At 44.3% G+C, this 17,026-nt stretch overlaps 1 protein-coding gene across 1 annotated transcript in view; it reads left to right on the forward strand.

Annotated features, from left to right (window-relative positions):
* Positions 1–2,197: 2,197 nt before the first annotated feature.
* CCNJ (cyclin J) overlaps positions 2,198–17,026 on the forward strand; it is a 101,679-nt gene continuing 86,850 nt past the window's right edge. The window contains exons 1-2 of the mRNA XM_069239793.1: positions 2,198–2,433; positions 3,488–3,608. Of these exons, the coding sequence (XP_069095894.1) occupies positions 3,540–3,608 (69 nt within the window). The 5' untranslated portion in view covers positions 2,198–2,433; positions 3,488–3,539. The remainder of the gene's footprint in view (positions 2,434–3,487; positions 3,609–17,026) is intronic.

Below are 17,026 nucleotides of genomic sequence, written 5' to 3' on the forward strand. Positions count from 1 at the left end.
TCAGGGGCATTTGTCAGGGTCAGAGCACTAGAAATAGGTGAAGTGCTCAAAGTGAATCATGAATGGCCTACCTGAACAGGTAGTTCATGGTGTGGTAGGTCTGTAATGGCTGATAGATAAACCACAAGTAAATAAGAGTGAGAAGTGGCACACCACTGCACACAACACAGCAAAAAGTGACAGTGTATGGAAAAAAATTCACTCACACACACATGCATTAGTGACTTACCCCGGAGTCGGGGCATGCGACTAGCCTCACTGACAGTTCTTCGTTGGCTAACGCTGCTGTGAGTCACAATAATGTGATGACATAGGAAGCAAACACTAACAATGTTTCATTTGTTGCCCCAATCACCCGACCATTTACAGCCAGAAAAGTCAATCAATCGCCTAGCTTTTAGAAAATGTCACTCAATTTTGGAATTTATGGTTAATTTAACTATAAAAGATACTCATGCATGTAACCCTGCCCAGCCTAGCTTCAACTAAAGCACCTGCTAAGGGAAAAGTAAAGTAACACGCAGGGAAGTAATGGCAAGCACAGTATAGGCGTTTGGTAAGAGGGTGCGGCAACTAAGGTAATACTAGTCCAATTCGCAATACTGTACACCGCCAGATGGAAAACGCTGCAGCAGCTGCCTCAATCAGACTACACGAACGAGGATTTGTCAACAGTCGGAATGCCATTCCTCCCAAAATATCATTCGGGAGCAGCAAATGGCTTTCGATCGGATTATGAGGCTACAGGAATCGTGTGTATGGGCCGTGGTTTAGGTGATGGAAGCGGTTACAGCAAGCTTTGGAGGGGAGTGGTTAGTACGAACGGTGGAAAGTATGTTTATAAGTGCAGCAGCCGCACAGCTCTATTACCTCAGCAGCACATGGGTCTGGTCATTGCCAGCACATCCTCACTGCGCTGAAGTGAAATAAAGAAAACAAGCATTTGCAATGCAATGGTTGTCACGTTTGCTCGAAGTAGAGCTATTAGCGTTGTAAACTGTAGGACGCTTGACAATGCATATGTGCAGCAGCGGCCGCCGCAAATCTCAAGGGGAGGGCGGGCGGTAGTGTGGATGGGACGGAGGAAATTTATAAAAAATATATATATTTTTTTTTAAAAGAGCGCAATTGCGCTGTGTAGGAAATAAAAAGAAAAAGTAGTCCAGTAATCTTGCTGAAAACATGGAGTCTTGTATGTTTTCTGTAGTGGGTAGGTGCACTCGTGGAGGGCTAAACATCGGAAAAGACATGACGTATGCATGTCTTTAACAAATGAAATCAAGCGAATTTTAAAAGGCAAGCCCACCAACAAATGAAAGTGACGGGCGTGACGTGGGCATGGTTAAAAGCCCACTGAGAGATTACAAAAGAGACCAAAGCGTTTGCGCACTCGACCCTAAAAATGTTGAAATAATGAAGTAATATAACAAAGTGTGCCGCATTATGCCACGTAATTTGCCTTTTCTTGCTGCATAATTTAGTTTTCTCATGCTGCATAATTCTAGTGGCCCTGCGTATCACCCTACATAATAATGTAGATTTATTTGAAAGTGCATAAGCCATATTGATTGCTTGTCCGTTCCCTTGCTTATCACTGAAAGGGTTTATAATTTTGTTTTCTTAATTACCAGTATTTGCAGAAAACGGGAGTTCCAGATAAGCGATTCAGGGAGGATACATTATACGCTGTTTTAACGGAATACGGGATCAGAAGAGCCGAAATATTTTCTGTTATCATGACAGGTTTCTTTTTTTTTTAAGAATTTGAAGGCGGCTTTCAAAGTTTTAAATTTCAGTCACTTTTAAAGTAAACAGTTATCACAGTCTAACATTAGTATGGATTTATATTTAGTTATTTTTTGGAAAGAAGTAATTTTACAAAATAGTTTAACCCAACAAAATTGATAAATTTAAGAAGAGTGCATTCATTTTCCTTTACCGCTGCACACGTGCTTATATACTCCAATTTAGAAGCAAACGGACACTAAAAACTTGTTCTATCGAAGGTCTGTCCATAACAATAAAGATAAAATGGGCACAAATGTAACAGTAAAAACAGTTCAAGGGTGGCCGAGCGTGGTCACGTGATCTGAACTCGCCTAGCTATATTACGGCAACCAATGGGATGGAAATTGCTCAGCCATGTGACACTGGCTGTACGAAAGTCTTTTGTAAGCCATAGAAGAGAGCCAGCGGTTGGTTGAAAAAGACCGGGCCGCTTGTAAGAAAAGCTAAGATTGGAGAGTAGCGGGCAGCGTGGGTCCGACTCCTGGCTTTGTATACACCGGACAGCTTTGGCCCTTTAACAATGGATGGCCGGCGCCCTGTAGCTGGATGGGACACTTCAGTGATATAGAATTAAATACTTCCCGTTTGACAAAGAAATCCTCAAGGACATGCCCCTGGACTTATCGGTCCGCGGTCAGGCTGCAGGTAAGCGGAGCTCCCAGCTGCACTCCTGCAGGTTGTTGCAAAGTTCGGCTGCTGAGACAAGATGGGCAAAGACAGCATGCCCAGTCCTTTGTTGCCTCCCTGTTGCATCCCGAGTGAAGACGTGCTGCCCTTCGCGAACGCCTGACCGTTTACGTGCAGTTAACAAACTTCTCCGTATATGTTCCAGTTCTTTATAATATACATTGAGTAAATTATCAGAGCTACGCTCGGAAACGGGTGCTAGCGGTATCGCAGACGAGGGAGTGTGACGCTTTTCTTTGATAAGTTGTTGGGTTCCTCCTGTGCAGAGCCGGTCATCTCTCGTGCGAGTTTAATTGTGTTGGGAGCCTTGGGCGCTTAATTATTATAACCAGTGCTTGAAATGGGAAAATTAAAGTGCAGGTACTCTGTGCCAGAGTACCTGCTTGTTTCTGAGAAGTGCCGGTACTCTCCAATTAAAAGTATTACGTTTTTCTTGGGATGTGCCGGTACTCTCCCTCTCAAAATAAAAAAGTACCGGACAGTACCGGCCCATTTAAAGCACTGATTATAACTGGGGAGGTTCCCCAATGGAACTTGTAACTAACACAACATAAATTAATATTCCTGTTTATCAAGACTTATCGATATAAATGACGAGGAAATCGTATTTAGTGTATAGCCTTTTTATCGTGGCGGGGCTGGGGTCATCTCTGAAATGCAATTAGCAAAAATGATTATGATTGGCATGCGGTGACCTGAAGTACCTCTGTGGTCCTACGACCAAGTGCATGTATAATTCACAGAACCGCCCTTCTGCACTGGCACAATCAGTACATGCTCAGAAAATTAGTGGAGTTTATATTGGCCTTTCCTTAGCAGATTTCCCATTAATCGGCTGGTCTGCACAATTACTGGCAGCTGATGGGTGAGGAACGCTGTCAGAGCATGATTGGGCCACTTTAATTGGAGGCAGACGAAGTAGACTTGAAGAGGTTGTTGTAAAGTGTTCTCTTCCCCGTGGCATTTAGCGTTTGCCGGGTCGCTAAATTTACTTTGATTTTCTTTCTTTAAGCCACAGGTCGGAGCGGTGCTCGGGGGTGCCGGAACTGCGCCTCTCCCATGCCATGGAGCTGGAGGGACAATGGTGGAAGGGGCAGCTGGCTGCGGACATCCACCAGGCGCTTCGCTATAAGGTGAGCTTGAATCAGTTCATGTGTCGCTCGCCTTCCCTCGTCATTGCGGTTCACTCGGCTCAGTAGGATAGCCTTTGGGTGACTGTTCCCCCACAGCCCATTGGGGCAAACCCCACCCGAAACTATGCGAGCCCAGCTGCTCTCCTCGTATGACTTCACACACAAGTGCCAGGCAGGCGGGCTGCCCCTCCCTGTGTCAATGTATCCCTCCTACCAGCTGCTGCGCTCTTAGGATTTAAAACCCACACGCCGAAGGATCGTGGCTCCACCCCGGTGTGGTTCTATTACGCCCATTTTCTCGTGTCTTGTCCACACCATTTAGTTCTTCGTGCGGGATCCTTTGCGCTGTATTCCCTCTGAGTTTAGTTATTTGCCCTTTTTTTTTCGTGCCATTTTAAATTCGTCTCGAGCGACATCTGGAGAGGTATTTTTTTACTTGTCCGAAGTGTTTTCTGTTTAGGCCCCCGCTGTTTTCATCCTGAGGGGTTTCATTCTGAGTTTGGACTGATTCCACTTTGACCACGTTTTGGCTCTTCATTCAGTCTTTACATTTTCTTTGTCTTCTGATTGTTTCTCGTGGTTTTGCGTAAGCTGCACGTGTGGAAAGCAATAATGATTGACTGGATACAGGGTAGTTTCAAATTTCTATGTTAAGAAATTTGTCTACTTCCAAGACCGCAAACTCGTCGTGATCGTTTCCACATAGTAACTCATATATTCCCGATCTAAGGCTGTGGGGTGTTTTCAAGGTATTTTAAAATGGTTACAGTGTTGCTGTTTAGTGCATTTCAGTGGTGCTTTGAGTTGTGTTTGCTTCTCTACATCTTTAAGTGGAATTACCTTTTAAGCACAATTACCGGTTTAGTAAACTTAGTGCTTTTTAAAAAACATTTTTGGCAAGCTGCATTGTCACCCCTGCACTCTTAGTTAACCCCCCCCCCCCCTGTTAACAAGAGGGTCCCACCCTGCATTTGGTGCAATAATACCAAGTTGAAATGACAACCACCTGAATTGAACCTTTTTCGATCACTGTACCGTTTTGTACAGTAAGTGTTCCCATATCACGTGCAGTACTAATGCATTTTTTGTATGTACCACCAGGTTAAATTTTGGGATTTGCAGTTACACAATGACAGTTCGAAGTGCACGATTGGATGTGCATCGTGGAAGAGCCAAAGCTAAAAGGTCTAAAGTACAGTGGCAACTCTTCGCAGAAAAATGGTTTATGTTGCCAGGTGTGGTATTTTGCGAGCAAGACTTTATACCACCTGAGATCAATTGTATATGAGGACATGAGGGGACATTATTTGTACTGTTATGAATGTAATTCAGGGCAGCCTTTACAATTTTATTACTTTGTCTCGCTCATAAAATATGACATCTGAGGTAAAGCTCCCTACTGGATCTGCCTCATTAATGAATTTCAGGCAATCCTGATTTTGAGCTAGTTGCGCTAGGTACGGTGGAACTTGTAGTTTCATTTTCCTCCTTGTATTTATGACCTACACGTTTCATCGTCTTTATTGGTGTTGGCTGTGTATGGAGCTCTTTATTATGAGAATGAGAGTGTGCAAGTTCTTTTGAAGATGCCTGGAAGAGACAAGGCCAAGTGAAAGAAGTAAGATGCTTTATTGCTCCGGTGTGCTGAAAGAGCCAGCACTGTGCACACCTGACTTAGAATGCTTTTCAAGGACACGGAATGAGGGTTTCAGACACATAGAGCAATTTCTGAAAACAAATCCTGCATCATTCTGGAGGAAAAATACCCTCCCCCTCCCTTTCACTGTAACAAGGCACGCCTAAATGTAATATTTAGGCAAATGTAGTCACTGAATCTTTGCTAAACCAGCTCTGTGGTCGGGTATACAACCTGTAAATGTGGGGATGTTATCGGAGTCCTTTAACTACTCAACCACATCGCACCGGTAAGTCATTGTTAGAATGACAATGAACACAAGCTTTGGCACAAAATAACGTAGTCTGTAGTTGAATTGGTACAGTAATTTCCTATTGTTCCATTTCCAGAGATGAACCCTTAAACTTCGGCTAACTTTGAGAACCCGCCTACTCCCATAAGAATCACTATTCTACAGTGCCAGAGCTTCCCCACATGTTCAACGTCGAAGCCTTCTGAAATATTTGACACCGTTTTTTCTTTGCAAAAGACTGTCTCCTAATCTTTAAATCCCCAAGTCACAGTTTTGCTTGTTTAACAGGTGTTGACTCACATTGTCCTGTATTCTTTCTCCGTTTTCTATTAGTTGTTTATGCGTCTCTTCTAGATAAAAGAATTCGAAAGAATCTTGTGAGTTATTCCAGATCCATAACTGTGCGAGGCTTCCCACCTCCGAGTGACTAGTATGAGGTGAAACGCGTGGTGCCTCAGGGAATACTGTTATCACCAGGCCCGGTTCCAGGAATTTGTATCTGGATGGGCCAAGGCTGCGTTTAGTTGGGCCAATGTGTGCCCAACTTTCGACAATTCTAGAGGTAGCCTACAACCTAGGCTCTGGTGCCACTGCACCTGCTGCATCATTGGCAGGTAAACTCCTGTCTGTTGTTCCCCAACCCAAACCTCCCCACTGCAGCTTGCCTCAGACGTGAGCTAAGGTCGCCACCTGACTGTATTCTTTTCACAGGCATGCTCAGAGTTTTGTCTCTGACAGTAGAAAAATAGGGAAAATCATCTAAAGGAGTTTCTTTTTTTTTCCTCCCTATCAGTAAACAAGTTAAAGAGCTATTAAAAAAAAACCAAAAAAAAAAAAACACTGCACTATAAAATGTATTCTAGGGATCTAGTTGACCCCTGACTGATAATTAAACTAAACAAAAGTGGAAAAAAATTGCCGACATGGAGGAAGCATTTAACATGTGCTTTCTCTGTGGCCTCTTTTGCTGTTACTGGGATGGCCAAAGGTCATATTTAGGTGAGCCTGGCACAACCGCTTGAACCGGGCCTGGTTATGACCTTTCTAAATTGTCAATATGTTTTTGGAAATCGAGTTCAAGGCTTGCTGGAAATCCCCTACAACTACCACGTTAAATCTTTCCAGCAAACTGTTCATGTACAAGGCACACAAAGCAGTACTTCTTTGTTTGATTCCTACTATTGTAAAATAATAAGCTGGTTTTAGGGTGTCAGCAGTAATGAAATTTGGAATATCTACTCTTTGAAAGCACTTGCCCAGAAACCATAACATGGAATTAATATTAGGGTTGTATTTAACCTCTACCTGTTTGGAAAAATAGTCAATTACTATCAGAGCTTACCAGTTTTCTACAACTCAACCCCTACAACAGTGGTCTTCAAACTTTTTTTTATGCTGCTCCCCCCTGTTAAAAAAATAAAATAAAAAGTGTGTGTGTGTGTGTGTACGTACGTGTGTGTGTGTGTGTGTGTTTTTTTTTTTCTCACAATTGCTTTATTAAACTTCAGCGTTTAAATATGTCTACACTTGTTTAATCTTTGTAGTTAAGTACAGTTACCCATTTTTAGGTTGAGCATAGCATCGCGCAAGCGCTGCTTTTCCGAAGTGTTGGTATGTATCTCAGCTTTTAACCACTTGAAACCTGACCCCTTACATATTTTGACACTGTTACCCCCCCCGCCTCCCAGCCAATGCAAGAAACAAAATGGCTGCTGCAAGTTTTTTCTGTCAGGTTGTGGCCAGCCACGTTTATATTTGTAAGTGCTTCCTTTTGAGGTTTAATTTCTGTGAAGTGAGTATCATGGCCAGAATGGAAGCTCCACAGTTTTCCAAAAAACGTCCATCTAGCTAGAGAACCTTCTACTGGTTAGTTACTAAGTGCTACCTTGTTGGGTAAATGTCCATTTTAGGGGAGGAGGGTTGCACAGCCCTTCCTCCTTCGAAGGCTGATATGGACCCTAACACCCGGGCCTTCAATAAATGGAGGGGAGATCAGAGCAGCCCCCCACCACTGGTCAATTTTGGCCCTAGGCTCCCTGGGGCCCAGCCATTTGTCTTGGTGTCCCACAGGGCACCCAATGTGCAATGGGACCCCAGGGGGAGCCTGAAGGCCCCTGCAGTCTCTGCTGGCTCACCGCCTCCTGCAGGCTTGCATTGCTTCTGCAGACATGAAGCTGGATAAACATGATGCTCCCTATCTGCAGAAGCAATCGTTTCCTCTGTTTCCCTTCCCACAGCTCTGCAAGCAGGGAAATGTTGGAAACCTCTGCTTTTAGCAAGCAAGATCTGTTTGACAGTTCTTGTTTGCTGAATCCAGAGCGTTTGCTCTGACTTGGCGGGAGCTTTGACAGCACCTGCCAAGTCTGACCCAACAGCTATGTCCCGAGGGTGGGCACCAAGGGATGTAGCAGGAGCCAGCCCTGGGTAGTGGCGGGCCCCAGGGCCATGTATGGCTCCTCTAGGGGGCTTCAGCATTTGAAATTTGCCTTGGGGAGGTGGTGGTCACTGGGGCGGGGTCCACACTTTAACCCTCTGGGGGGTGGCGGTCCTCAGGGCTGCAGGGGGTGCTGTGTGCCCCCCCTTAATGTGAAATACATTGCCCCAGGGAGATCACGGGCCTGCAGATGTGGCACTCGGGGGTTGGGGGTGAGGGCACATTAAATTAATCTTTTTGATCCAGGGAGATTGTTGTCCCTGGGTCTGCATGGTGCCCCCCCCCCCCCCCCACTCCCATATCGTTGAATCAAATCCCAGGGGAGGTGGTTCCCCCATATTAAATTAATCTTTTTGCCCAGTGAGTTTGTGGTCCCCAGGACTGCAGGGGGGGCCGCATACCCCTGGCATATAATTGAATCAAAGCCCAGGGGAGGTGGAGGTCCCCGGGGCATAAATAAGCACAGGAGGGGTGCCCCTTTGACGCCCCCAGGACCTGGCCCACATGAGGGCTTTTTTAAACAAGTGCGAGAGCCTGCGCTTGAGGGAGTTTTATTTATTTATTTTTTGCCTTAAATTTGGGTGTTGCCAATTCGCGGCAAAATAAAAAAATAAAATAGTACTTTTTTTGCCTAATTGGAGCTCTGCAGATCTCTGCACCAGTGATTATTATGTGCAAGGTCGTCTGGGAGGATCCGCTGCCCTACATATAGGAATTTGGATATCCTTTACTTTTCTCCTATGAGAATTTAATATGGGAATGTGTGTATCTCTCCCACCCCCCCCCCCCCCCCTTTTTTTTTTTTTTTTTTTTTTTTTTTTTTTTTCTCTCTCTCTCTCCTCTCCCCCCTTGGCTTCTGCTTGATGGATCACCCCAAAACTTTGTGTGCAACAAAAATAACTGGCACAATGTTTTTCTTTCTTTTTGGAAAATTTTGTAACGATTCATCAAGATATAGGCAAGTTTAAAAAAACACAAACTTTTTTTCTATGGAAACATGCTCCTAACTATTACTTACTTCTGGTGACCACACTAGGGATTGTCAAATTTTTAGCACGGAAGAATCCTTATGGTCTCCCTGGACATGTACTAGCTGTGCAGCTGTAGGCTGGTGATTGGGAGCAGTTGGCATCCATATTCTCTAGTCTCCTGTCTACACTATCGGTCAGTGTTGCATGATGTGTTGCCGCTACAGTGCTTCCACCCCAGATGAAGGATCTTTATTTAGGTAGGACTCTGTAAAATGGTGGAAGTTGCTTTATATGTGGTACACGTCTTGCAGCTGTTAGATGTGGACCCTAGATTTACTGATTTTTGGAAGTGGCAGAATTTGGAATGTTGTTTCTTTGGCATATGGGGGCGTGGTGTTATGTCACTGACCTTAATAATCTTGCTGCTGATCTGTGGTTGTGTGCTGCTGGGCCTCTTTATTACATCTGCATTTAATAAATTATTTCTGCATTAAGTAGCCATACCTGGGTACAGGTGTGTTCTTTGACCTTAGAATTGACAACAAGCGAGCCGTTGTAGAGATCACTGTATTCCAAACGTACATTACAGGAATGTTGTAGGTTTCAACTTTAAAAGAGAAAAGAGTCGGTAATTGAGTGCCCCAGCAACAGATTTGACATCCCCCAAATGTTTATTGTGTGGAGCACCTGTGTTGCGGAACATTGAGCTCACTTGAATGTTCCACTCTCTGGTGTCTTTGCGCTATGGTCTAAGTTGCATGCTTCCAACCGTCCTTATGGATTTCTGGGTGTTCCATGGTTAGTGTTGTGCAAAATGTTGTTGCTGAACTTAATACAGTTGTGCCTGTGAGTAGCCTATCTACTCTGGTTGGTGTCCTCTCATGGGTCACCCAGCCCTTACCACCTGAACAGTGTGTGTGTGTGGGGGGGGGGGGGGATGGGGTGTCATTAACATTTCTTGTGTACCCAGACAGTAAATATCTGCATGGAAGTGTGTCTTAGGACTTTGTGACTCTCTCAGTGACAGCACTGTGCAAAATTTCACCCAGCAACACTCTCCCAACCCATATCACTCCAAAATACAACTTATTTTGACAGTATTTTTTGAAAAAGGTCTGAGGTACTCATCGAAAATCTGCAGGAAAGGGTGACATGATACTCTTAGGACTTCTAATGCAGTGTTTGTTCTAAAATGTGGACACACAACTATAATCCATTCATTTCAGTAAGCTCAATATTTAAATAAGTGTGTAATAGAAAACTTAGGTGCTCATCATGATCATGTAGTGAAACAATTAGAACCTGTGTATGAACAACAAAAAGGGAAAATACCATTCAGTACAACAATTGGAGGATTTCAATTAAAGGTGTGGCTAGGGAAATCTCTTGGTTTTCTGAGGGGACAGAAGTGCTCCATGGGCCCAATCTTTCCCTGCATCTGCGGGGGGCAGAAATGTGCTGTGGCTGCATTCTCTCCCAGCTTGAGCTATCCACGCATCTGTGGTGAAAGAATAGACTTGCGGGCCCAGTGTGTCACTGCCTTTGCATGGACAGAAGTGCTTTGTTGACCCAATCTTTCTCTGCATGTGCTATGACAGAAGTGTGTTGTCACTGCAATGAAGTTTTGTTTTGGGCCCAGTCTGTCCTAGAATCTCCAATTACGTTTTTCCTGTTGGGGCTCTAGCTTTGTGCATATTGGTTGACCCATTCCTCCGTTAATTCCTTGTGGTGTAATTTAATGCTGTTTTATAAGCACTCATCTTACGTCTATAAAGCTATTGCTCAAAATGAAAAATATCAATTTTCGCTATCTTATGCAATGTAGTTTATCATTATATTGTATGCTTTATTCATTATTTGTGTGTGCGGATGATTCAAGAACAAAGCTACAGACTGCTTATAAGGGTTACCATGTGAGGGGAATAGTTGGTGGGGGTGCAGCCGTTCAAGTTGAGGTTTTGAGTGTGAGTTGTTCGAAGAAGCAGACTGAGTGGATGGTGGCATTGGAAGCTATTGATTGGTTCAAGAAAGGCCCAGCTTTGGTCAAGGAAACTTAAGTATCCTATCTTGTGGATGATGTTTCATGGATGAACTTGTAGATAAGAGGATCTGTAAGAGTTAGAGTAAAACTTGCCTGGGAATCACACGCTGGACATCAGGCTAAAACAAAATGGCGGTTCAGAGGAGGATACTGGGCACCTGGGGGTTGGTAAGAGTAGCTGTGGACAGTGCTACTTATTTAGTGTGTGATACATTGATTGACATTAGAATATTACAGGTGACTATACAGAAACTTCGATAAGGTATTTGTGATATCCCAGTATATGTTGCTGTTGCAAGACCACCATTTGAAATGAGCGGAATATGAGCTGCTCCTAGATGTTTCTATATGCAGCATTAAGAATAATCGTATCAAATGAGATAAGTATTTCCAACTACTCTTTTAACTGATACCATTGGTTCCAAGAGTAATGACGGATCTTTTGAGGCCGAATGACATCAAGCATGTGTATACTTCACTGTGTCATTTCCGGCTGAATGAATTGGTAGAGATGCCTAATCCTGCATTGAATGGAATAGTGTAGATTGGTATGAGGACTGTAGCAGACTAGGTAAAAGCATCATGATAGTACTGTCATATAAGTTAGCTCTGTATTCTTGTACAGGGTTTGTCCCGTTAGAATTACAACGTAAGCGAGAGCACAAGCTCACAGGAAGGGTAGATGTGTCCCAGTACTGGTATTAAATACCAAACTAAACTGTGACCGAGACCCTCAGGCCTGAAGTACAAAGCTATTTTTTTTTTTTTTGTCACAAATCCTATGATTGCGCTTAATCGTGGGGTTAGCGAATAATGTTTACTTGATATGTACTAAACCCATTTTGCAGTTTGACAGGTTACCAAATTGCAAAATTGGGTTTACAAACCCATAATGAATTGCTATTTGGAAGCGCCATGTTTAGGGCATCCCTTCCAAATAACCATTTTTGTTCAGGGGTGTACGAATGCATTGCAACCACAATCGAGTCGTAAAATATTAAAATGGTATTGAGACCTTAAAGGAGGTGTAACCCATTTACAAAGGAGAAGGGGTCTCTTAGTGTAGGAAGTTGGCTCTGTATGCACTATTTCAAAGTAAGGAGTAGTATGCACAGAGTCCAAGGGTTCCCCTTAGAGGTAAGATAGTGGCAAAAAGAGATAATACTAATGCTCTATTTTGTGGTAGTGTGGTTGAGCAGTAGGCTTATCAAGGGAGTAGTGTTAAGCATTTGTTGTACATACACAAGCAATAAATGAGGAACACACACTCCGACAATTCCAGGCCAATAGGTTTTTGTATAGAAAAATATTTTTTTTCATAGTTTATTTTAAGAACCACAGGTTCAGGATTTACATGTAATACTTCAAATGAAAGGTATTGCAGGTAGGTACTTTAGGAACTTTGAATTAGCAAAATAGCATATACACTTTTCACATATAGCTATTTTAAAACTAGACACAGTGCAATTTTCAACAGTTCTAGGGGGAGTAAGAGTTTGTTAGTTTTTGCAGGTAAATTAACCACCTACGGGGTTCAAGTTTGGGTCCAAGGTAGCCCACCGTTGGGGGTTCAGAGCAACCCCAAAGTTACCACACCAGCAGTTCAGGGCCGGTCAGGTGCAGAGGTCAAAGTGGTGCCCAAAACGCATAGGCTTCAATGGGGAAGGGGGTGCCCCGGTTCCAGTCTGCCAGCAGGTAAGTACCTGCGTCTTTGGAGGGCAGACCAGGGGGGTTTTATAGGGCACCGGGGGGAGGACACAAGTCCACACAGAAAGTACACCCTCAGCAGCGCGGGGGCGGCCGGGTGCAGTGTGCAAACACGCGTCGGGTTTGTAATTGAAATCAATGGGAGACCAAGGGGTCTCTTCAGCGATGGGAGGGGGGGGGGCTCCTCGGGGTAGCCACCACCTGGGCAAGTGAGAGGGCCTCCTGGGGGTCACTCCTGCACTGGAGTTCGGATCCTTCAGGTCCTGGGGGCTGCGGGTGCAGAGTCTTTACCAGGCGCCGGGATCTGAGGAGCAGGCAGTCGCGGTCAGGGGGAGCCTTGAGATTCCCTCTGCAGGTGTCGCTGTGGGGGCTCGGGGGGGCAACTCTGGCTACTCACGGTCTCGCAGTCGCCGGGGAGTCCTCCCTGAAGTGATTGTTCTCCACAAGTCGAGCCGGGGGCGTCTGGTGCAGAGTGCCAAGTCTCACGCTTCCGGCGGGAAACGCGAGTTGTTTCAAAGTTGCTTCTTTGTTGCAAAGTTGCAGTCTTTGGTGAACAGAGCCGCTGTCCTCTGGAGTTCTTGGTCCTTCTAGATGCAGGGCAGTCCTCTGAGGCTTCAGAGGTCGCTGGTCCCTGTGGAAAGCGTCGCTGGAGCAGTGTCTTTAGAAGTGGGGAGACAGGCCGGTAGAGCTGGGGCCAAAGCAGTTGGTGTCTCCGTCTTCTCTGCAGGGTTTTTCAGCTTAGCATTCCTCTTCTTCTTAGGTTGCAGGAATCTGAGTTCCTAGGTTCTGGGGAGCCCTTAAATACTAAATTTAAGGGCGTGTTTAGGTCTGGGGGGTTAGTAGCCAATGGCTACTAGCCCTGAGGGTGGGTACACCCTCTTTGTGCCTCCTCCCAAGGTGAGGGGGGCACATTCCTATCCCTATTGGGGGAATCCTCCATCTGCAAGATGGAGGATTTCTAAAAGTCAGTCACCTCTGGACACCTTAGGGGTTGTCCTGACTGGCCAGTGACTCCTCTTTGTTTTTCTCATTATCTCCTCCAGCCTTGCCGCCAAAAGTGGGACCGTGGTCGGAGGGGGCGGGCAACACCACTAGCTGGAGTGCCCTGTGGTGCTGTAACAAAGGGGGTGAGCCTTTGAGGCTCACCGCCAGGTGTTACAGTTCCTGCAGGGGGAGGTGTGAAGCACCTCCACCCAGTACAGTCTTTGTTACTAGCCACAGAGTGACAAAGGCACTCTCCCCATGTGGCCAGCAACATGTCTCTAGTGTGGCAGGCTGCTAAAACCAGTCAGCCTACACGGATAGTCGCTTAAGGTTTCAGGGGGCACCTCTAAGGTGCCCTCTGGGGTGTATGTTACAATAAAATGTACACTGGCATCAGTGTGCATTTATTGTTCTGAGAAGCTTGATACCAAACTTCACAGTTTTCAGTGTAGCCATTATGGTGCTGTGGAGTTCGGGCATGACAGACTCCCAGACCATATACTCTTATGGCTACCCTACACTTACAATGTCTAAGGTTTTGCTTAGACATTGTAGGGGCATAGTGCTCATGCACTTATGCCCTCACCTAGGGTATAGTGCACCCTGCCTTAGGGCTGTAAGGCCTGCTAGAGGGGTGACTTATCTACTGCATAGGCAGTGTGAGGTTGGCATGGCACACTGAGGGGAGTGCCATGTCGACCTACTCTTTTTGTCCTCACCAGCACACACAAGCTGGCAAGCAGTGTGTCTGTGCTGAGTGAGGGGCCCCCAGGGTGGCATAAGATATGCTGCAGCCCTTAGAGACCTTCCCTGGCATCAGGGCCCTTGGTACCAGGGGTACCAGTTACAAAGGACTTACCTGGATGCCAGGGTGTGCCAATTGTGGAAACAAAAGTACAGGTTAGGGAAAGAACACTGGTGCTGGGGCCTGGTTAGCAGGCCTCAGCACACTTTCAAATCAAAACTTAGCATCAGCAAAGGCAAAAAGTCAGGGGATAACCATGCCAAGGAGGCATTTCCTTACACTTAGGGATGCCCTTTTCCATTTGTAAATGCTTAAAAACTAGTTTGTATGAGAGTAGGCAGTTGACCACTGCTAACTCTTGAGCAAACAAACATTTTTCTTTTTCAAATGTAGACCAATTTGTCTTTAAGAAATGCAGGCTAAAAAAAAATGACTGTTTAAAATGCAATCGCAGACATGGTGGTCTGCTTTGCCCTGCAAGCAACCATCTCCATGATGGTATTTTGTCATAGGGTTTTGCAATTCATTACTTACAGCATGAATATTGATGAGGTAGATCTAATTGAGACCTAATACGATTTGGAAGTATGTAAACCGACCAAGTGGTACACAAGTTGGTTTTCAAATTTCCTGTCCTTTCCCAAAAAGTCGGTACACAATTTGCAACCAATTATTGTGAATAGAAATTTTATACATCCGGGCCTTTATTCCCAATTGAGGCTATTAGAGCTGGCTGACTATTTGCTCACATTGTGAGCTGTGTATATGCTTAAGTTCTTTGATTCCTCTTTTGAGGGTGGCTGAAGATGTTTAGTTCCCCACAGCAGTTGACTGCCCGTGAACCTCCTCTATCGTAGGAATCTTGTCTTCAAAAGCTGCTCATGCTGTACTTAGACCTTCAGGTGAACAAATGTATTTAAAAAAAAAAAAATGTTTATTCTGTATACTTCCTGAAAGAACCAGTTGAAGGTGCTGTGTATTTTATTGTAATGTTTGGTTAGGGACTGAGGCTCCAGAAATGTTCATACATAGTCCTCCCAGTGCGCCTACCTCTGGCATCTGTGGGAAACGGATTGGTGACCCCAGTTCAGAATGCCAGTAGATTTAAAAGTACCCAACACCTTCCAGGAACTGGGGCAATAAATGAGTAGACAAAAGTTTTTCCCGATGAGAGTATTTGTAAGCAATTATTTGATCATTTTAGCACAGTGTTATCTGTTATCATTCATTCTCATACTTGTATTGAAAGACCACAAGCAAGACATGGGTACATTAAAAAAATAAAATAAAAATAATACAAAAGGTTTTGGTTGTGCAAATGGATTACCAGTTTGTACAATATTTTAAAAAGAAATGTGCATCGGTATTGATGCATATGAATTATTAATTGCACTCCTTAAGACTGGGGGATAACAAAGTTCATCTTTGAGATGCATTAAAAATAGATGTTATGCAAACCCAATGTGCAGTGTTAAAGTATAGCCATTCCAAGAAAATTGGCCTGGGTTGGAAAAAACCCAGATATTCATGACTGTGTCATTGTTAATGTTAGGTCTGAGACTTTGGTCAGTAGTTTGCTCTCTAGGCTTTCTAATACACCTAAACGTATAAGCAGCTTTGGAATGGGCCAACTGTGTGTTTTTTTTTTTTTTTTTTAGTTTTTTTTTTTAGGCCCAATCTTTCCCTAAGTATCCAGACTCCTTCCAGAGCTTGAAATTACTATGGTGTTACTGGTCAAAATTTCCCCCCTACCACTCCACAACTGATGTTCTCTCTTGGCCACATGTGACTCTGGATTGACAAGCAATTGATTGTAAGGATATTAATGAAGTGCTGTGTGGTGATTCCCATAAGGGGTCCTTTGGTGTATGGTACACTTGACCTCAATCGAGACTCTGCTGCTGTTAGCTCTCAGGCTTTGGTTGACAAGGGAAGTATGATGACAATTTACATAAATCGTAGCGGAAAAATTAGAACCTGGAACGTGGCTGGTTTAGGTTCTAAGTTAAATAACTCTCAATGGCTTGATATCATTACTAGCTATGACCTTAGAGCTCTTCAATAGACCTGGCTGGTCAAACCCTGTCATATTCAAGGCTTTGTGTCATACTTTACTCCTGCGTCACCACGTCTTTCCGGTAGAGCAAAATGGGGATTGTTAACCCTGATATCAGTCACCTTTCCAGGGCGTGTCTATAGAGTTGATCTGAATCATAGTAATTTTCAACTCATTTGACTGAAATACCGGTAGTGAAGATCTTGATTATTAATGTGTCTTAAAATAGTTTTGATGTTAATAATTGTGCCATCATTCTCACCCCGAGAAGTGAGTTTAAGGGTGCCTTATCAAGGGCAGGGTCTTGGGATTCTTTTATTTGGTTTGGTTATTTCAATACTAATTGTTGTAAGCTAGGCAACACAGTGGCTTGTGGCATAAGTGACACCTATGGCAAACCTTTGACATGCTTTGCCTACAATCTTTAAAGGGAAAGGTCCTCGGTGAACTAATTTGAAGTACCAACTGCTATTTGCCTTTGATGCTACTGTTGCCCATCCTATTCTTAATCCAACTTTCATTAGCTGGGATTGTCACAGTTTTTTTTTTTTT

The sequence above is a fragment of the Pleurodeles waltl genome, chromosome 6, assembly GCF_031143425.1.
Source record: "Pleurodeles waltl isolate 20211129_DDA chromosome 6, aPleWal1.hap1.20221129, whole genome shotgun sequence".
NCBI lineage: Eukaryota > Metazoa > Chordata > Amphibia > Caudata > Salamandridae > Pleurodeles > Pleurodeles waltl.